At 36.1% G+C, this 19,922-nt stretch overlaps 1 protein-coding gene across 3 annotated transcripts in view; it reads right to left on the reverse strand.

Annotated features, from left to right (window-relative positions):
- LOC141389952 (uncharacterized) overlaps positions 1-19,922 on the reverse strand; it is a 57,815-nt gene that overhangs the window by 28,928 nt on the left and 8,965 nt on the right. The window contains exon 1 of one of the 3 annotated variants that reach the window (XM_073962238.1): positions 1,904-1,917. The exons of 1 other annotated variant lie outside the window; for it this stretch is intronic. Coding sequence is in view for 1 of the 2 variants with exons in the window: in XM_073962239.1 (XP_073818340.1) it covers positions 728-749 (22 nt within the window). In the remaining variant the exon portion in view is untranslated. Of the gene's footprint in view, positions 1-727; positions 799-1,903; positions 1,918-19,922 lie in introns of those variants that run through there. One more of the 3 variants, XM_073962239.1, reaches the window with a different exon arrangement.

Below are 19,922 nucleotides of genomic sequence, written 5' to 3' on the forward strand. Positions count from 1 at the left end.
GGGCTTCGATTATACCTCTCCAATCCCTTAATTTTCACCAAAACTGTGTTCCGTTATATTGATTGAGGTGCAAACATTCGAAAAATATTAACATTAGATCACCCAAATGCTTCCCTGAATTAATCTCCGTTTTTTTGGAATCTTGCCCCAATGTGCGTCGTTTGAAGCACCGCGATCGTACTTATCCGCACTTTCTTTGCACCAACCGACAAGAGCTTTTTCGAGCGATTGTCAAAATGTGCTGGATCTAACGAAAAAGCCCAATTTCTGGCGGCCAGGTGTTCATTCAATATTAAATGTTAGCCAAATGACCATTAAACCAGTTGTTCATAGTGTTGTAGGATGCTCCTTTATAAACATACAAAAATTTTATTTTATCCACGCCGAAAATTGTGAAAAATGATCGGACGAAAATGTTCACAAGTAAATTCCTTTTGTTTTTGCAAACTGGTTTTCTTTAAAGTCTCTCTAAACAATACAACACATGGTCGTATATCAAACTGTCCTGAGTACGTCTAGGCTAAAAACTGTCAAACTTTGATTCTGTGTGTATCCCTAGAAGAAACTATGGATTTAGCGCTTTCTTATGCATGTTACAACCTGGTCACTGATACAGATAGCGTACTCACGACGTAGAAGGAGCATTTCGTCAAGCTTTTGGTACCGAATATGGGCGGAGATAAAGATACGCCAGAACTAATCAAAAACGACGGCATTGAGTATTTACCCGAAAGCCAAAGTGAGGTCATGACTGCAATTAATCGGCAGAAGAACAGCAATGCAGCGAGGGCTATTGGGCTGCCTGTTGAACTGCTCAAGACCGGTAGCGAAACACTTATAAGGTAATTACACGGATTCTTTCGTACCAGATTGACCGGACACCATAGTGTTTCAGCCAGCTACAACAAAAAACTGATAAGGAGTATGCATCAGTTGAAAAGCAAAATTTTTGGTGGTGCAATACATACCCAACGATTGGAACCTCAGTCTGCTATGTCCTGTGCACAACAAATGAGACAAGACGGTTTTTGCTAACTACAGCGGCGCATCGCATATAAGTTGCAGTTAGGCATAGTGTATTAGTGGCTAAATCCTATGGTGAATTGAATATTTTGCCGTACGTTGCGGTTTTAGACCTGCCGAATCTACCGTAGACCACGTCTTCACTCTACGCCAATACCACCAATTCGTAGACTAAAAAGCCGCCTTCGGCAACCGAATAAGGTCAAAGGTGAAAAGGTTATACGAGATGCTAATGTATATACAAACAGGAAAAAATCGTTAAGTTCGGACGGATCTTTCCTCTCTACAATTTTAGATTCAGAAATTCCGAAAATGTTTCTAAAAATGTCTTTAATCGGACCTATGTTGAAAATTTTGATGGAGAAATTTAAACGCAGTATCGGGCACTTTGCTAGTATACAATAACGAAATAATGTTACTAGTGTACCCCGATCACATCAACATCATAGGCGGATCAAAACGACCCGAAACAGTCACCTTTGGACAAATTGAAAAATAATCTAGCGAAGTCGGTCTGACAGTAACCGGCGCTAAGACCAGGTCTATGGAATTAACCCGTACATAAAACAAACACTAATATTAATCGGGGTGCACTCATTGATATGAGACAAGTCTCCCTTGTCCCCGTATGGGATGTTTGTGGAACAATTATTATAAGAAAAATTTTCTGTTTGGTATTTGTATGGTTTGCCTTCTTGTGGTTTATTATGTTGTTGTATAGTTCGGCTATAGGCTTTTCTAGTAAAAGACTTGATGTCTTTAGTTTTCAAGTTTTATTTATTTCCGATATTTCGACTGGAATCTCCAGTCATCCTCAGGGTACTATAATAAATTAAATTTTACAAACAATTTTCTGAATATGTTAACATTAAAAACTTACTTAAAGGAAGTGATCGTTGTTTTCCGTACAAAATACATTCTTTAACTAAAGTTTAGCAGATCGATATTTATTTACTACATGTCTGTAACTTTGAGCGCAATTGTCAGTGTCTGTTTTATAACACTGTACAACATTTTTAATGCGATCTTGTGCTAGGTTAGGGATATCATAAGTCAATTAAATTGAGACACGCTCTCTAGATATGAAAGAGCCGGGAGCAAGCTCGGTATACCATTACAGTTTCTATTTAACCTGTTTCCCCAGTTTATAAAATAAGCTAGTTGCTGCAATGATTATTTTACATTCACATATTGTAATTAATACAACACGTAATAGTTTTAAGTTATTATTTTTTATGCAATTGTGAACTTCTTAATATTTTTCGAAAAGACTCAATAAAAAAATTTTATTGAATTGAATTGTGCAAACCCAAAACGACAAGAAACCTTAGTTGGGTTTTGTTGTGCGAGATCCAGATCGGATTTAAAGAAATTCGGGGCTATATCTCTGAAACCAATGCGAGTCTTCTTCTGACCTCTGAAGCAAATTTGTAGATAAGGACAAGAATAAAATATTTGGAGAAATAATGAACTCGAAAAACTGCATTTATTGCCTCAAATTTCAAAATATATGCAAAAATTCCACAATTTTTATACATTTCGCACCGTATCTCCACAACCGTTAATTTTTTCTGAATATTTTCTTTTGGAAAAATATTCCCTTGAGTGTAATACACAACTCTTCAGAACATGTCATTGTTGTAAAATGCCTCTATGCTGTTGTTTTCAGTACATTTGTCAACGACGATTTAATAAAAATATCAATAATGTCGTGAAATCCGAAATGCAAGAATAAACTGTTGGTGTGAACTGTGTTTGAAATACGTGTTGTAAAAGATATGATGCAAAATACTGCTGAAACAACATGAAGTAAGCATTTTAGAGTTTCAGAATGTTCTAAAGAGTTGTTGAGAACTTTATTTGGAAGATTTTTGCAAAAGGTTACTTGGTTCAACTCCCAATAGTTTAGGCCATACCGACCAGAATTTCAGCAGTTATGTAAAATTTTCTATATTTTATAGATTTTGATGCCGTAGATGGAGTTTTTCTAACGTGGGTTTATCAGAAGATAAGTTCTACTAGTACTGGGCTACAATATTCCATTCGTTTCTGAGATAAAGGTCTGATAAATGCAAAAACGTGTAGATTTAGCCCGGTTTAGATGAGGCCTTAAAATCCGAACTGTATCTGACAGGACAAAACACTACTAGGGTTTTTGTAGTCTAAATATGTATTTTCAAAAAATTTATACTAGAAGTTGGTTGCATTTTCAGTGTTGCATAGTGTAATTTAATCGCTTGGTTGTAGGTGTGTTGATTATATGCAACATCTCAAGAGTGAAGCGATTTTGGTAGTTATTCTCTTGAGCTAAAACTTTGATGTCGTCGAAATCAGGGACGTGTCCTGTGAAGGTGCAGTGTGCTGCTAACGCTGTTTTTTGTTCCAAATGTTTATTTCAAGCTTTGTGATCTGATTTATTTTCTTCGAAATATGTATAGACTAATATGCGTTGATACATGAATGTGTACTAGCCAACCGATATCTATATAGTTAAATGTTTCTAGCATTGTAGCGTTAACTGGGTCGTGGCAATATGATGACTAAAGATGCCCTACGAGAAAGGCATATATGTAAATATGAGTTATTTGATGGTACATTCTGACATAGTGACCTAAAAGCTCTACCAACAAAAATGGCTGCTGAGTACCATAACTATAGAAAAGAGGGACTTTTTAATAATGTAGACAAAGTTTCAAAATAACCAATGTCGGACCATGCATTAGGTATCCTTCACACAAATAAAAAAATTCTCTCGGATCGTGATAACATTTTTATGGGCGACGAAATGTCCCAATACTTATGGCATTAAGACCAAGTTCTCACTGCTACCCTCGTTATTGGTCACGAAGTCATAAAAACTCCACTTAAATCTTGTTATAGTCACCAAAGTATGTCTCAATCAACAAAGGATCTCGACTAGTGAACTCCTTAAATTGTTCTAAAATTAAAAACATAATATATTTTACCTTTCTCATGAAAAATCTGACAAATTTAACAACTGTCCCCATGGGTCAGCGTATTGTTCTCGATAACAAACTCATTCAAATGGAACCATGGAAAATAATCGGGAGAACACTGCATCACACCAACAACTATCCACATCGAACCCATTCGATATTACATTTATGTCTGACAATGTTTGTTTAAAGGGACAAGTTGCGAAAGTTGCGATGAAAAAACGAAACAATTTCAATTTGCATAATTTAAAAAATGCAACATTTTCATTATTATTTAATGGATTTTTCCAACTCATACCCCTCCCAGTGAATGTGTTCAATAAACGATAACTACTGTTAACGTGATAAATATAACATATAGGGTTCCCATAAATGTTCAAAGAAGATGAAAAATACTTTTTATAAATCCATACATAAGTTATGTAAATAATTACATATATACATTACACCTACAATTGAAGTAAGTCAATCAATATCTTTAACATTTCTTTCAATCACTGATATTTCACATTATACACAAATCAATATCTTTATCGGCAACTCTATTTAAATACGTATGTATGTATCATGTTGAACAATCTGCTAACATGTTATGTAGTAGCCAGATGAATCAACCAGTTTTCAGTTTATTTTAAACCCACAAATAAAGCCCTGTTATGGGTTTTTGTTGTTGTTAAAAACAACATAAAAAAATATCCTTTTATTGGAAATTCTTTGGTAAAATTATTAACTAAAAATAAACAAAATTTTTTGCCCAGGTTTATGATGAGCCAGATTGACATATGGAATATGCAATTTATTACAGTACACGACCAACATGATTGGAAAAGTTAAGATTTTCTTCGCAATGAAAAGGAAAAGCAGGTTTGTTGGCGAACATAAACGGAAAAAGTGACACCTGAAGCAACGCAACATTGGTAGACGATTAAGTACATTGTGCAAATGGTTAAGTCACCCTGGAATCCCGGAAAGAAGGATGATAGAACCTATAACGTCGTTACTGTAACTGATCCGAATATGTGCGCTTGTTATTTTAAAAGTATAAACAAGTGAGCAACGGTTATAGTCGAGACGGGGTCGACTATGTGATACCCTACACCACAACGCCTGTGCATCTACCCCGACATCTATTTGGTACTGATTGAATGCTTTGCTGGTCTTCTTGATTAGTATTTTACATGTCTTTAATACATCAAGTAGAAGCAGAGGTATTTGTCATTAAAGTAAAGACTTCAAAATATTAAAATTGTGAAAGCTTGCCGCCTTTTGCAATAACTCTGATATTGTACCATATGTGCCACATTTTGTATTAATTAAAAGCTTAGATGGTTTAGTTTCATTATCAAGTTCTGCCCTAGGAATATGTCCAACAGAAGCAGAATAAAATTCCATAAATTCGAAATTGGGATATCCCAGCGTCTGTAGAAGCTCTGGTTATGTACCTTTTGGAAGGTACCTAACCAGAGCTGTGATATTCGTCATTATAATTAAGGTCTCAAAAATTAAAAGTTGGGTTTCATTAGCGACTGTTGCGATATATTCGTTGTTTGACCACCTACGACAACCTACTTTACATCGTTAGAAAGGCGATATTTTCTACTTTCATTGTCAGGTTTTGCTTTGGGTATACCACTTACAGAAGCAGAGATATTCGCTTTGGAAAAAACGTTGATTTTTCTCCTAATAAGTTGTTTGTCCATTCCGATCCCTGAATATTATCCCACCATCACCAAAATCAGAATTCTTCTTGACCCATTAACCACCAAAATTTCGTGATGATCCATCCGATCAAATTTGCGACGTGTTGCGTGATTTCGAAAAAAAAGATGGGATTTTCTACTTTCGTAGTCAGTCCTTGTTTTCGAAAGCCCCCAACCGAAGCTGTGATATCCGTCGTTATAATAAAAATAGCTAAAATGAAAAGTTAGGTTTTATTTGCGAATATTGTGATATCTTCATTGTTTGGCCAATTTCGACAATCTTGTTAGAAGGTGATATTTTCTACTTTCATTATCAGGTTTTTCCTTTGGTATACGCCGTATAGAATCTGAGATATTCGCTTTGGAAAAAACTTTGACTTTTTCTCCAAATAAGTTTTTTGGCCATTCCGACCCATACATTTTATCCGACCATTACCAAAATCAATAGGCTTCTTCCTCTCCGGGACCTCCATCAACACCCAAAATTTCGTAAGGATACGATCAAAATTGCGACCTGTAGCGTGATTACAATGTTTAGATGGACAGACGGATGGACGGACGGACACACATAGCCAGATCGACTAAGCTCGTCGAGACATTCATTTTGGTATATATAAGTATGGGTCTATGACCACAATTTCAGACCGAATTAGCTTGAATTTAGCATTTCTAGAGATCAAAAAGTTCTTCACAAAAAATGATTCATACGGTTTGTATATGCCCTGTAAAGTTCTATATATTCTTGATCAGGGTAAAAATTTGAGTCGATCTAGCCATGTTCCTCAGTTGTAATCACTCTACCGTCCTCAAACATTGAGATAGGAAGGTAAAATATTGCAAGTTCCCCTATATCGGCCCTCTTTTTGGCATAGGCCCCATATAACAGTACCGCCCGACTTTATGTATTTATCACTTTTTATGCACATTTTCGGCCTAAATTGTCTGAAATTATGGTTCCCAAGGGTCAAACAATTTCTCTGCCAAATACTTCTCGTTTAGGTATAGACCCCATATAACGGTATCGCAGTATTTCAAGTACTTTGAAGTTTTTATCTACTTTTTCCACTTAAATTGACTGTAATATGGCACTTAGCGAACCTTGTGATCAGAACACGTGTTCATCAAAATTTGTGAACATACGTACACGTTTTTTATACCCTCCACCATTGTATGGAGGGTATATTAAAAAATTTAAAATTAAAAAAATTAATGTATAGATCATGTCCGTCTGTCCGTCCGTCTGTGGTAATCACTCTAGCATCCGCAAAAATGGAGATAAGGCGCTGAAATTTTGGGACGATGTATCTTTTGTGTACAGGCAGGTCAATTTCGATGTTGGGCTATATCGGTCCACGTTTTGGTATAGCCCCCATATAACGGTACCTCCCGATTTTCGGTATTTTGAGGATTTTAGCTACAATTTTGAACCGAAATAGCTGTAATTTGGCATATAACGTTATCTGTTGCCATGAAACTTATCCACTAAAAATCTTCAATATAGGTCCATGTTTTGGTATAGCCCCCATATATCGGTACCTCCCGATTTTCAGTATTTTGTGGATTTTAGCTACAAATGTTAACCGAAATAGCTGTAATTTGATTTGGTATAGTTTTGGTATAGCACCCATATAACGGTAGCTCCCGATTTTCCGTATTTTGAGATTTTTAGCTACAATTTTTAACCGAATTCGCTGTAATTTGACATATGAGGTTCTCTGTGGCCACCACACTTATCCACCAAACATGGTCAATATAGGTATTTTGAGGATTTTACCTAAAAATTTTAACCAAACTAGCTGTAATTTGACATATGAGGTTATCAGTGGTCACGAAACTTATACACCAAATATCGTCAATATAGGTCCATATTTTGATGTAGCTCCCATATAACGGTACCTCCCGATTTTCCGTATTTTGAGATTTTTAGGTACAATTTTTAACGGAACTTGATTTTATCTAAAGTTAAACGGTATTATATAAGTAACGTGACGGAGGAGCGAAGTGCTTTCCCAATGGAAAGGAAACCAATTGTTCCATTTAGGTTATTTTATGGTGGAGGGTATAAAAAGTTTGGCCCGGCCGAACTTAACACTTTTTTACTTGTTGGTACTTAACTCTTCGGAGAGGTTCTTTCCTATTTTAACTGAGGACCGAGTATCAGTTAATGTCATACTACAAAGCTGAATGAGCTTTGCAGGTATACCGTTAAACGTAGAGGACTGTCGAAGGCTGCTTTGTAATCGACAAAAAAGTGGTAGATGTCGATCTGCATTTCTTGGGTCTTCTCCAGGATTTGCTGCAGGGTAAACATCTGGTCAATGGTAGATTTTCCAGGTCTAAAGCCGCATTGGTATGGTCCAATTATTTCATTGGCCTTAGGCTTTAGTCGTTCGCATAATATTCCTGGCACCACCTTGTAGGCAATAGGGAAATGATTTATGCCCCTATAGTTAGAGCATACATTTTATCTCCTTTCTTGTGGACAGGACACAGGATGCTCAGGTTCCAATCGTCGGGTACTCGTTCTTCCTGCCAGATGGTGCCAACTAGCTGATGCATACACCTTATCAGCGTGTCGCTGTCTGCCTGCTGTCTTATTTTTCTTCAGCCGGTTTATTGCCGTCTTTACCTCATGTTGGCTGGGCGGTATCCATTCAATACCATCTTCTGGGATTAGATCTGTGGTATCTTCGCCGTCTTCGCTACTATCGGATACCAACAGTTTGAAAAAAATGTTTTTTTTTTCATATCCTGAGGACTCTATCTGTATCAGTTACCGAATTACCTTGCTGGTCTCTACAGAGGATGTGCCGTACCAAATCCATCAATTTGATGTTTCACTCTTTGGTAGAACTTTTGGACTTCATTCTGGCTCCTGTACATCTCGATGTTTTCGCGTTGCTACTAATTGTGCTGCGGTAGCAGCACGATACTCCTGGTCATACCATGGATTCCTTGGTGGAGGTCTCTGGTATCCAAGTATGGAGGGCTGTTTGCATGGAGTGGGCAATATTTTGTTATTGTGCTGATATGTTATCGCGACGAGCAGTGCTTTCATTAAGCAATTGGGCTAGTTGAGTGGAATATTCTGTGACTATCTGTTGTGTTTGCAGCCTACCGATGACCACCTTCCGCGTTGCATCTGTTCGTGCTGAATCTATGCGTATACTGCACCTTCTCTATAAATTGTGCGAACATTCTAAGTGCAGATTCGCAGATCATGGTCCTTAAACGATTGCGGGGTTCGTCAACTTTAGAGGGATTTGTTTTTCTTTTCTTTCGTTTTTTCATTCCCAAACCCGATTCCCAAAACCCAAGATTTTAACGTTCTTCACTTGAGATGAAAGAGGCACCAAGATAAATCCTGGGCTTTGCCATGTTAATGCCGGTCAGGGCCGTTCCTTGGTATCTTTCATCCCTTACGTCACAGTTTGTTTAATTTTGAAGATGGACAATATTGGTCCACCTATTCGAATACCTCCCCCAAAAAAGTTCAATACTTTTTGGGAAAATGGTGCTAACAATAACAGTCGAAGGCAGTAACCAAGTTGGTCCATCTTTGCACATCGTGATATTTCTGCGAATCTTAGATAAAATTCGAATATGGGCTATATCTGTCCCCTCCTTCGGGTACCTACAACATAAAAGTTCCAAACTTTTCCCTAAAATGGTCCGCGCTATGCCAGTTGAACTTAACAACCGGTTTGGTCCAAACTTTGTAGTTTAACTTTGAAAATGGTCCAATCGGTGTTCTCCTTACGGTACCTTCCCCATAAAAGTTCAACATTTATGTTTAAGTGCAATTAAGGTCTGTTCGAATATCCTTTGACAATTTATTCTGTGATTCCGCTTATGGCGATATTATGTTTTTCATGGGCAAATCCATGCTTCCTGACGTAGTGGTCCAAAACCTCTAAGTAATACTATGACCTGCTGAAATGACTGGATGGCGAACTATCTATCGGAAAAAAATGACTCCAAAATAGGATCCACGTTTCAGTTTTAATGCAAATGTATATTGCTGTCAGCAAGTTCGTACGTCTAAAGTGGACCACAAATTCTGAAAACCTTCTAAATATATAATTATTGGGGAAACTGATATTTATTGTATAACCGATAGTTGATCTGCCCACAGATTTAAGTTTCAATGCACACAGGCTGAGGGCATTTCAGCAAAGCCGACAGATACTTTTTTACTTATTAAATTGGTGTCTTCGTATGGGTAGTATGGACCTTCAACGATTTCAATGAGTTTAGGGTCTTCGAAATATGTATATTGGTGACTGACAGAATGCATTTCATGACTTGTTATAATACTTTGTTCGCTTACTGTATATTTGCATATGGATAAATGTCAATGGGTTAACAATGCTGATGCAGCACGGTGATCTGGGATGAGGCAAATCAATAAACTGGTTGTTAGTTCTTTTTTTAGTTACGTTATAAAATATTAGCATCGTAATTGTCGTTGCAATTACATTAACTGGACGCTTTTTTTCTGCCGCAATATAAGTCCTTAATCCGTTCAACCACTAAAATTATTTGGTTCACTGAATATTTGCATAAATTGTTTAATGGACTAAAAAATAGAAATCTAGTATGTCAGCAGCCACAGGGCACTACTACAGCTACGAGTACAATGTTCATCAAAATCAAATCGACAATAGACAATTTGTTTCACTGTTCAGTGTGGCGGCGGCGAATCGTTTGCATTGTTGTTCGGCATATTTTTCAATTAACACGCTGGGGTAATTTTCATGCTCTTATTGTCCTTTTTCACATGGTCACATCTGTATGGACCTAACGGAATGCATAGCTACCTATTTGTGGGTATGTGATTGCTTGTGTGTGTGCTTACACTTTCATGTCTCTGTCTCTTTGAAATGCATCCAGAATTTTTGCTGGATTGGAACATTTTGCGGTGCAGTCCAGCTGCTATCACCGCACTTCTGTTGCTGATTGTGCAACAAACATGCAACATAAAGTGATCAACAAGAACAATGCATTTCGCCAGACGACATCCTTGTGTTTTAAATACATTTTTTGTTGTTAAATATTCGACTACGCGGCATTTTTATTCAACTCTTTTGGTTGTTGTACGACTATTATTGATGGTGTTGAAACAATTTTCAATTTATTTAAAAAAATATTGGTTTCAAGCATGGGCTGGTGGCAACAATACCACCACCATTGCTATGATATACACACAGCGAAGCAATGGGAAAAGGCTATGTACATATATTTTTGTTTGTGGTTTTTAATTGTTATTGCTGTGGTAAGACATCGGGGTTTATGTGTGTATCAATGGAGTCTGAAATTTGATGAATAACAATACACTAAATCAATCAGGAATCAATCGATAAAGGCAGACAGGTTGAATTTTTAAATACTTTTGGTGTGCTGCATAAAATTGAATTTTTTTGGTTCTAAAAGAAGTAGAGGTACTTACTGCAGCTGCTAATATAGTTGTATGTACTTTATTAATTCAGTGTGAGACTATATGTCGAAATATCAAATATTTCGACCATGTTTCAATTAAGTTGTGTTCCTTTACTTAACTGAGGTTACCATTTTTACAATTTCTTACCATTTGTTACCTGCAAAACGTTCCTTAACCCCAAAAAGTGGTAAAAAATGGTAGCAATTTTTAAGACAAAGTGAACAATAATGGCGTTCTCTTCAACAATAGGCTGCAAGACTAATTTCTTCGGGTAAAAAAAATGATTTTTCGAAATTTTTTGACGATTATTTAGCAATGATGAAAAAAATACCAAAAACAGAAGAAACAAGTAAAAAAGTATCAGTCGGCTTTGCTGACAGAGATATAACCTCAGACTGTGTGAATTGAAACTTATGTACATCTATAGCCAGCTCAACTACAGGTTAAACAATCAAAATCCGTTTTGGACGTACGAACTTATCGACAAAAGTATATATTTGGAACAAAGCTCAAAAGTGTTGCGGAGGAAGTACCTAAAGGAATGCATCGGCATGGCCCATTTTAGAAGTGGATCTTATTTTGGGAGTCATTTCTTTTCCATAGGTGGCGCGCCTTTCAATCATTTCATGTTTTGGATCACTACGTCAGGACTCGCCCATGAAAAACATAATATCGCTGTAAACAGGACCGCGAGAAGTAGCATCGGAATAAATTGCCAAAGGATATTTGAACAGGCTGAAAACTTCACATAAACATAAATGATGAACTTTTGTGGCGGAGGTACCCTTAGAAGAAGACCAATATGGACCATTTTCGAAGTTACACTATATTTGGACAAAATATTAGGAGATTCAAAGTTAAGACCAAACCCGTTGCCCGTAACATTTTAGCCAAAAGTTTGGAACTTTTATGAGAGAGGTACCCAAAGGAGTAGACCGATATGGCTCATCTTCGAACTTATACTTAGTTTGGTAAAAATATTACGAAGTACAAATTGTGCTCCAGACATTACACATGGTGCCATTGGGGTTTTTACACCTTTTGGGACCATTTTCTCAGGAAGTATGGAATTGCCCCTGAAAAAACTTGTACTGTCGTAATGGGAACAGCACATACAAGTGCAAAGTATGGACCAAATCGGTTTCTGCCTTGGAGAGTTATTGTGCGTACCATTTTAGCAAAACGTTTTGAACTTTTGTGAGGATGGGTGGAGTGGACCGATATTGCCCATCTTCGAACTTTAAATAAGTTTGGACGAAATATTACGAAGGCCAAATTTTGGACCGAATCGGCTGATCCGTTCGAGAGTTATCTTGCGCTCCAACCACCTCAAACGGTGTCATAGGATTTTTTTTGCAACTTTCAGGCTATGTTCTCAAGAAGTATGGACTTGCGTCTGATGAAACTTATAGCGTCGTATCGGGGACAGTAAATACAAGTTGCTACAACAAAAATCAAAGCGATGCGAGAGCAGGTCCTAAACTCAACATTTCCGAAATTTTGTGTGGGAGCTACCCGAAGGAGTGGACCGATTGAGTCCATATTGGAGCATCATCTAAGTCTGTAGAAATTTCACGATGTGCAAAGTATGGACCAAATCGGTTAATTCCTTCAAGAGTTATCGTGCGCACAAATGTTCCGAACATTTCCGAACTTTTGTGGGGGAGGTATCGGAAGGAGTGGATCGATATAACCAATCTTCGAACTTAAACTAAGTTTGGACAAAATATTACGAAAGCCAAATTTTGGACCGAATCGATTGACCTGTTCGAGAGTTATCGTGCGCTCCAGCCATTACACATGATGCCATTGGGGTTATTTACAGTTTTCTGGCTATTTTCTCAACAATATTGACTTGCCCCTGAAAGAACTTGTATCGTCGTAATTGAGGCAGAGATTACAAGTGAATGCAACTAAAATCAAGGCGATTTGAAAGCAGGTCTTAAACTGCACATTTTGTGTGGGAGGTACCCGTAGGAGTGTACCGATAGAGTCCATATCAAAACCTCATTTATGTCTGGTATTTCACTATGTGCGAAGTATGGACAAATTCGATTTGTTGTTGTTTACTTTTGGAGCGATAAGGAATTTCAAATGGAATCATTCGAATTACAAATAAAATAATTCGAATTACAAATAAAACAATTCGAATTACAAATATAATAATTCGAATTACAAATAGAATAATTCGAATTACTAATAATAAAATAATTCGAATTACAAATGGAATTGTTGTATAATCGGGGAAAAATGTTCAAAATGTGTTAAATGTGTAAAAACTTTTTACTTCTGGAACGAAGCTTATTTTTGAAATGGATGAAATTGTAGCTTCGTTCCCGTACTTTTTCATGGTAAAACTCGTAAAAGGGAGAACTGTAAAAAATGTTTTCACACATAAAAGTTTTTTGAAATAGTTCGGGAACGGAAAAATGGAAAATACGTCAAAAAAACTGCAACAAATGTCAAAGTCGGCGTATCAGCCAATCAGACGCCGGCAACCATGTTACTATTTTTTGCACGCTTAAATTTGTCGAGTAAAAAGTTTTTAAAGAGAGCGCCATTCAGCGCCATTTTTGTTTAAAGAGGAGTGAATATTTACCACTATAAATTTCTGTTAATGTTAGCTTATTTATCCCGAAGCGAATGAATCTACGTTTTTTATCTTGTAGGGATTTAAAGCCTATGATGTTCCGTATCAAACACAGAAAAAATTATGTTTCTATCTTTTCGCGAAATAATTTTCTGATCATTTTTCCGATAGTACTATGAAAAATAGGCATTTATTTTCGGTCATCAGGATAGAACAGTAATTTTATTTTCGCGAATTGTGGAGATATTAACGCCGAATTTTCTTTCAGTCGATAAAGCGGGGCTTTCTAATCATTTTTCACCAATAATACCATATAAATAGTTCCGCGGACGCCGAAATAACAGCGTAAACGGGTTTAAATTGACAGATAATAGAAACATCAATAAGAGTCGCGCATCTTTGTCATATTTCTTCACAATAAGATAGAATATGACACAGACAACCTCGACGGATACAATCGAGTGCTTCGGATGCTGAAAAGATGGAACATTTTCAAAATAAGTATGAAAAACATCAAAATTTTAGAGTTGGGTAGTTCCGGAACGAACTAGTTCAAAGGAACTATTCCGAGTCTGGAACGATCGGAACGATATCCGTCTCGCTCGTTTATATAGTTCCTTTCGTTCATCTCGTTCCTTTTGTACATTTCGTTACTATATTATCATGTTCTCTTATTATGTTCATTCGTTTAGATATCAATGCTGCCATATTGCTGCCACATACATACTGAACTTTTAAGCGAATAAACATAATAAGAGAACACGAGATGAATATAAGGAATATTGTAAACTGCTTTGCGAACGTAAGGCGTTATGTTAACGGTTGGGTTGTCAGTATGATTTATATTTATTGTAAATGATTGATTTTTTTAAATGATTTTCTTAATTGAAACAATTGTTATAAAAGGAAAATACTTTATTTTGGTTAGATTTTTTTGGTGTCATTTAAGTTGTCAATTCTATAGAATATCTGTCAAATAAATTACGTATTTTTCCAAATAGTTGTTCTAGGTGCAAATATAAAGTGAGTTTATGTTATGCATTAATTATAAGTCAAAATTAGAAATTGCAACAAAGTACGTTAAACGTAATAAAGGTTATATTGAAAATTTTGATGATTCTTGCGCGTAAAGGAAATCTAATGTTGACGTAAAATTAGACGCTCTCTGTAAAGTTTTCATTTAGTGTTATGAAAATGGAGATGCCACTGCGTAAAAAATGAATGTCGAATGAACTGTTCTTCGTTTCGTTATATTTGTTAGCAATATTGGTGAATTCAAAAGCGGAGAAGTCAGCCAGCATATTCTAATATATTTATTGTTTGGAAAGAGAAAACTTAATCTTACAGTTGTGGATAAACTAATATGTCAAGAAAGGCCAAAACCAGCGCAATTTGGGTCCACTTTGACGAAGACGGCCCACAAAGAGCATTATGCAAATATTGCAAACATTCACTGAGTATTGCCTCTGGATCACTGGGCAACCTCAAACGACACATGGAGAGGAGACACCCATTCACACCAATTAGTATTGAAAGGCAAGTCCATGTTAATGTTTTGAATGAGGAAAATAATGAAATAATTGAAGCATCAACCAATGACGAGCAACCATCCACCAGCTCCATGCAGACTTGCTCCAACGCCGTGCAATCTTCTGTTAGTGCCCTGCCATCTACCACTTCCCAACGAAACATTACACAATATATACAAAGGCCTCCACCTCCACGAAAAGCACAAAAAATTGATCAACAATTACTAAAGATGATAGCTAAAGGTCATCATGCTTTTCGAATTGTTGATGAGCCGGAGTTTAAAACCTTTGTTAGCCTCGTTTCGCATTGCCCCAATTACACTTTGCCGACCAGAAAAACATTGTCCAACAATCTACTTGAGAGCACATATAATGAGATTCTGGAGGATGTTAAAAGAAACGTACAGGCGGCATATGCTGTTTGTATAACAACGGATGGATGGACCTCGAAGACAAATTGTTGTTATTTAGGTATAACTGCCCATTTTGTAGAGGGAAATGAGTTAAAGTCGAATTTATTGTGCTGTATAGAATTCTCAGAAAGGCATACTGCAGACAATATTTCGAAAGCCATAGTGGAAGTTACCAACCAATTTTCAATATCGTACAAAATATCAGCAATTGTTACGGACAATGCATCAAATGTGGTTGCTGCTGCAAAACTTACAACATGGCGTTGGATGGGTTGCTTCGCACACTCTCTAAACCTTGTGGTTAAAAACTCATTGTCCAGTATCGACGAGATCCTTTGCAAAGTCCGCGATATTGTTACATATTTCCATAAGAGTTCTGTTGCGTGGAAAAAGCTGGCTGATGCTCAAAAAAACATGGGTCTTCCCATTCTAAAGCTCAAGCAGGATGTCGATACTAGGTGGAATTCGACATATGAAATGATGGAACGCATTTGTGGCTTGAAAACTGTCGTTCAAACAACATTGTCGTTGACAAAACCAGAGCTGTCCTTAAAGCTACATGAGTGGTCCATCATAGAAGAAATTCTTCCCATTCTTAAGCCATTTTACCAGATGACTGTGGAAATTTCGGCGGAGAAATGCGTAACACTGTCCAAAGTGTTGGTTCTATCCAACATTTTAGACCAATCTATGGCCTCAATGTCCTCTAGTAATGTCAGCGTAGCTGAAATGATATCATCTTTGAGGTCTGAATTATCATCCCGATTTGGAGAATATGAAAAAAATGAACTGTACGCAGAAAGCGCAATCTTAGACCCACGGTTCAAAAGAAAGGCCTTCAGGAGCAACTTCAATTACGAAACGGCCGTTAGGAACTTGAAGGAAAAAATAAGCAGGATAAGATTGCCAAACTCAGACAATAATGACAACAGTTCAGTAGCTGCAGAAAATCAGCAAACTACTTCAGAGTTTGATTTTTGGAAGTTCTTTGATGACGATATCAACAGAACAATAAGACCTGAAAGCAACACTGCAGCTAGCATTAGGGAATTCGATAAATACCTCAATGAGGAATACATTGACCGGAAAATGAATCCCTTGGATTGGTGGCAGGAACGCAAGAATATATATCCCAGAGTGTACACAATGGCTTTGCGCCGCTTATGTGTATCTGCAACTTCCGTGCCGTGCGAGCGCATATTTTCAGCCACTGGGCAAATTATAAGAGATAGGCGCACATTATTGAAACCTACAAAGGTTAATAAACTTGTATTTCTCCATAATAATATGTAGAACACTTCAAAATAATATAATTATAGACTAAAGTGTAAAACACATTCAAATTAGTTGAAAAAGTACCTCAGAACACTATTTGTTCTTTTTTATTTTTAGTAATAAGATTTTATCTGGATTTTTGAAGAAAAATAAATGAATTACTATTATTCAAATTTTTAAATATGTCCTTTTCGTTATAATTGATTTAAAAAACAGGTAAGCTAACCGCCAATGTATAGGAAACAATGTAGCCATATCAGCCCAACTGATGGTAGTATGAAACGTCAAAACACAAAGTAAAATAGAAAACAAAATATATTTGCTCAAGGCGAAAGTTATGAATGAAAATGATGAGAACGACAATGTCTTCTTTGTCACGAGCTTGTCAAAATTTATCATACTTGTTGACATATGTGGGCGCTTGCAAATAAATTAAACAATTTGTTTTTTAGGCTTCGAAGTAAAATTAAATTTTATTATTTTCAGAATTAAGAAATTAATACTAGCTATTATATTTCCATGTCTGCAAATCACAATTCAAGTTAGCAAGTACATACATCCATTTATCGGAATGGATTCTGTGTTGATTGTATATAATAATCCCTTCAAACTACTATAAAGGGCATAGGGTCACCTGGTTTGGTAGTTTCAAGGCAAACTTCATTCACATTCCATTATTTTTTCAAAAAACTGCAACCTATTTTTATGAAATTTATCCTTTAAAAGTTAGTTAATGAATAAAGGATAAGAATACTCTTGCAGTTTTTGGAACATAATAATTATATACTATTCTTATGATTTAAATTGGTTCCTCTTGTAAATGTGATGTTGATGATCATGAAGATGCACGGCACAAGAATCAGATTGACTCTGGTTAGGGAGACACATGTATCCTCCTGCAGGTTAAAAAAAGAAAAAAATGAATATTTAATATGAAAGTAAAGTAATACACCTTGAAAATGTCTTTAATGGTCTGTTTGACTAAGACGATTCGAACTCAAATTTATAATGGCAGCAGTTTGTTAGTAATTCGAACGAATTTAAATTCGAATCGTGTTAGAAAAACCATAATGTTCGATGGAATGGCATCCACGACCCGAAAGTTAAAAACCTTGGTTTTGGCATAAGTTTACCTTATTATTTCATATATGGCCGGCCTTTGAAAAAATCTTATCCACGCGAACAAAATGTTCTTTTAAAAAAATCGATTCGTGTCCACTCCCAACATTCTACGTGTCCACACTTCTACGAAAAATTAAATGTGAATATATATTAAACTAAATAATATAAATTAATTCGATATAAATTTACCTCTAAACAACGTAGTACATCTATAAATAATTTGACATCACGCTTTGACATATTTAGGAGAGTCTGTGGCCCATTCCAAGAAATCTTCATCATATTTGCGATCACACTCAAGTATCAAGGCCATAGTTTCATCATAGTGATTGCAATGGTCCCATTAGTTTTTTGAAAGAACTACAATGTAGTGTAACACGATATTAATATTAAATACATTTGTATTAAATTTTCCACCATAACATAAAGTCACCAACTCATTGTCAATGATAAGCCCCCACTCCAGGGCCAACAGCAAAAACGATGTCTTTTCATCATCAATGCCCGAACATTATATATTAAATGTATGACTTAACCACCTCCCATTGGAATGAATAAAATCTATATTAACCTGAAAATATAAAAGAAATATTTAATAAATTATAAAAACATTCTACTTTTTAACAATCTTACCTGAATGTTTGTTGTTCTTTTTATACATTTTCAATAAAAGAGCCAAAGGAACGAGTATAACAACGAAAACAAATGAAACCATTGAACTATAAATAATGGAACTATATGGAACGAAGGAACGATATTAAGGAACTAGTTCCTTTTGAAAAAAGGAACGAGAAAGATCGATCCGCTCAGTGAACTAGATGACCCAAGTCTACAAAATTTCTTATAAAAACCTGGATTTTTTCTTCAATAAAATGATTTTTCCGCGAACAAGTCTGCCGTTTAAAGGTTTGGACACGTGCTCCACATTAAGAGGAAGATAATATGATATGAAAACATCAGCTATTTTAATACGCTGAGGTAAATTTTAGCACATTTTTCAAATTGAACACACCCTTTGGACTTTGCATTTTATATGTGTTCTTATTTCGGCAAACGCGACTGTTCTCAATAGTGTTATGTTCCAATAATAATAGACCAGGTTATGCTCTCCATACCGGATTTTACGAATTAGTCGTTTTTTTAACTGAACTCGCATATGTAAAAGCCCCGTTTTCGCGGGAAAACACAGTCATGGAAATTGAGGTTTTAGGTTGCGTAAGTTGCTTTTAAAAAGTACTCAAATTTTGCTCAGTGTATTAAAATAGTGGTTGTTTTCATATCAGATTATCTTCCTCTAAATGTGAAGCATATTTCCAAACCTTTAAACGGCAGACATCAAGGTTTTTACAAGAAATTTTGACGTTTTTCATACTTATTTTGAAAATGTTCCATGTTATCAGCATCCGCAGCACTCGAATGTATCCGTCGAGGTTGTCTGTGTTATATTCTATCTTATTGTGAAGAAATATGACAAGCTGCGCGACTCTTATTGATATTCCGAGATGTTTCAATTATCTGTCAATTTAAACCCGCTTACGCTGTTATTTCGGCGTCCGAGGAATTATTTATATGGTTTTATTGGTGAAAAATGATAAGAAAGTCCCTCTTTATCGACTGAAAGAAAATTCGGCGACAATATCTCTACAATTCGCGAAAATAAAATGACTGTTCTATCCTGATAACCGAAAATAAATGCCTATTTTTCATAGTACTATCGGAAAAATTATCAGAAAATTATTTCGCGAAAAGCTAGAAACATAATTTTTTCTGTGTTTGATACGGAACATCATAGGCTTTAAATCCCTACAAGATTAAAAACGTAGATTCATTCGCTTCGGTATAAATAAGCTAACATTAACAGAAATTTAGGTGT

This window comes from Musca autumnalis, unplaced genomic scaffold (assembly GCF_047663935.1).
Source record: "Musca autumnalis isolate F117 unplaced genomic scaffold, ASM4766393v1 scaffold_1, whole genome shotgun sequence".
Taxonomy (NCBI): Eukaryota; Metazoa; Arthropoda; class Insecta; order Diptera; family Muscidae; genus Musca; species Musca autumnalis.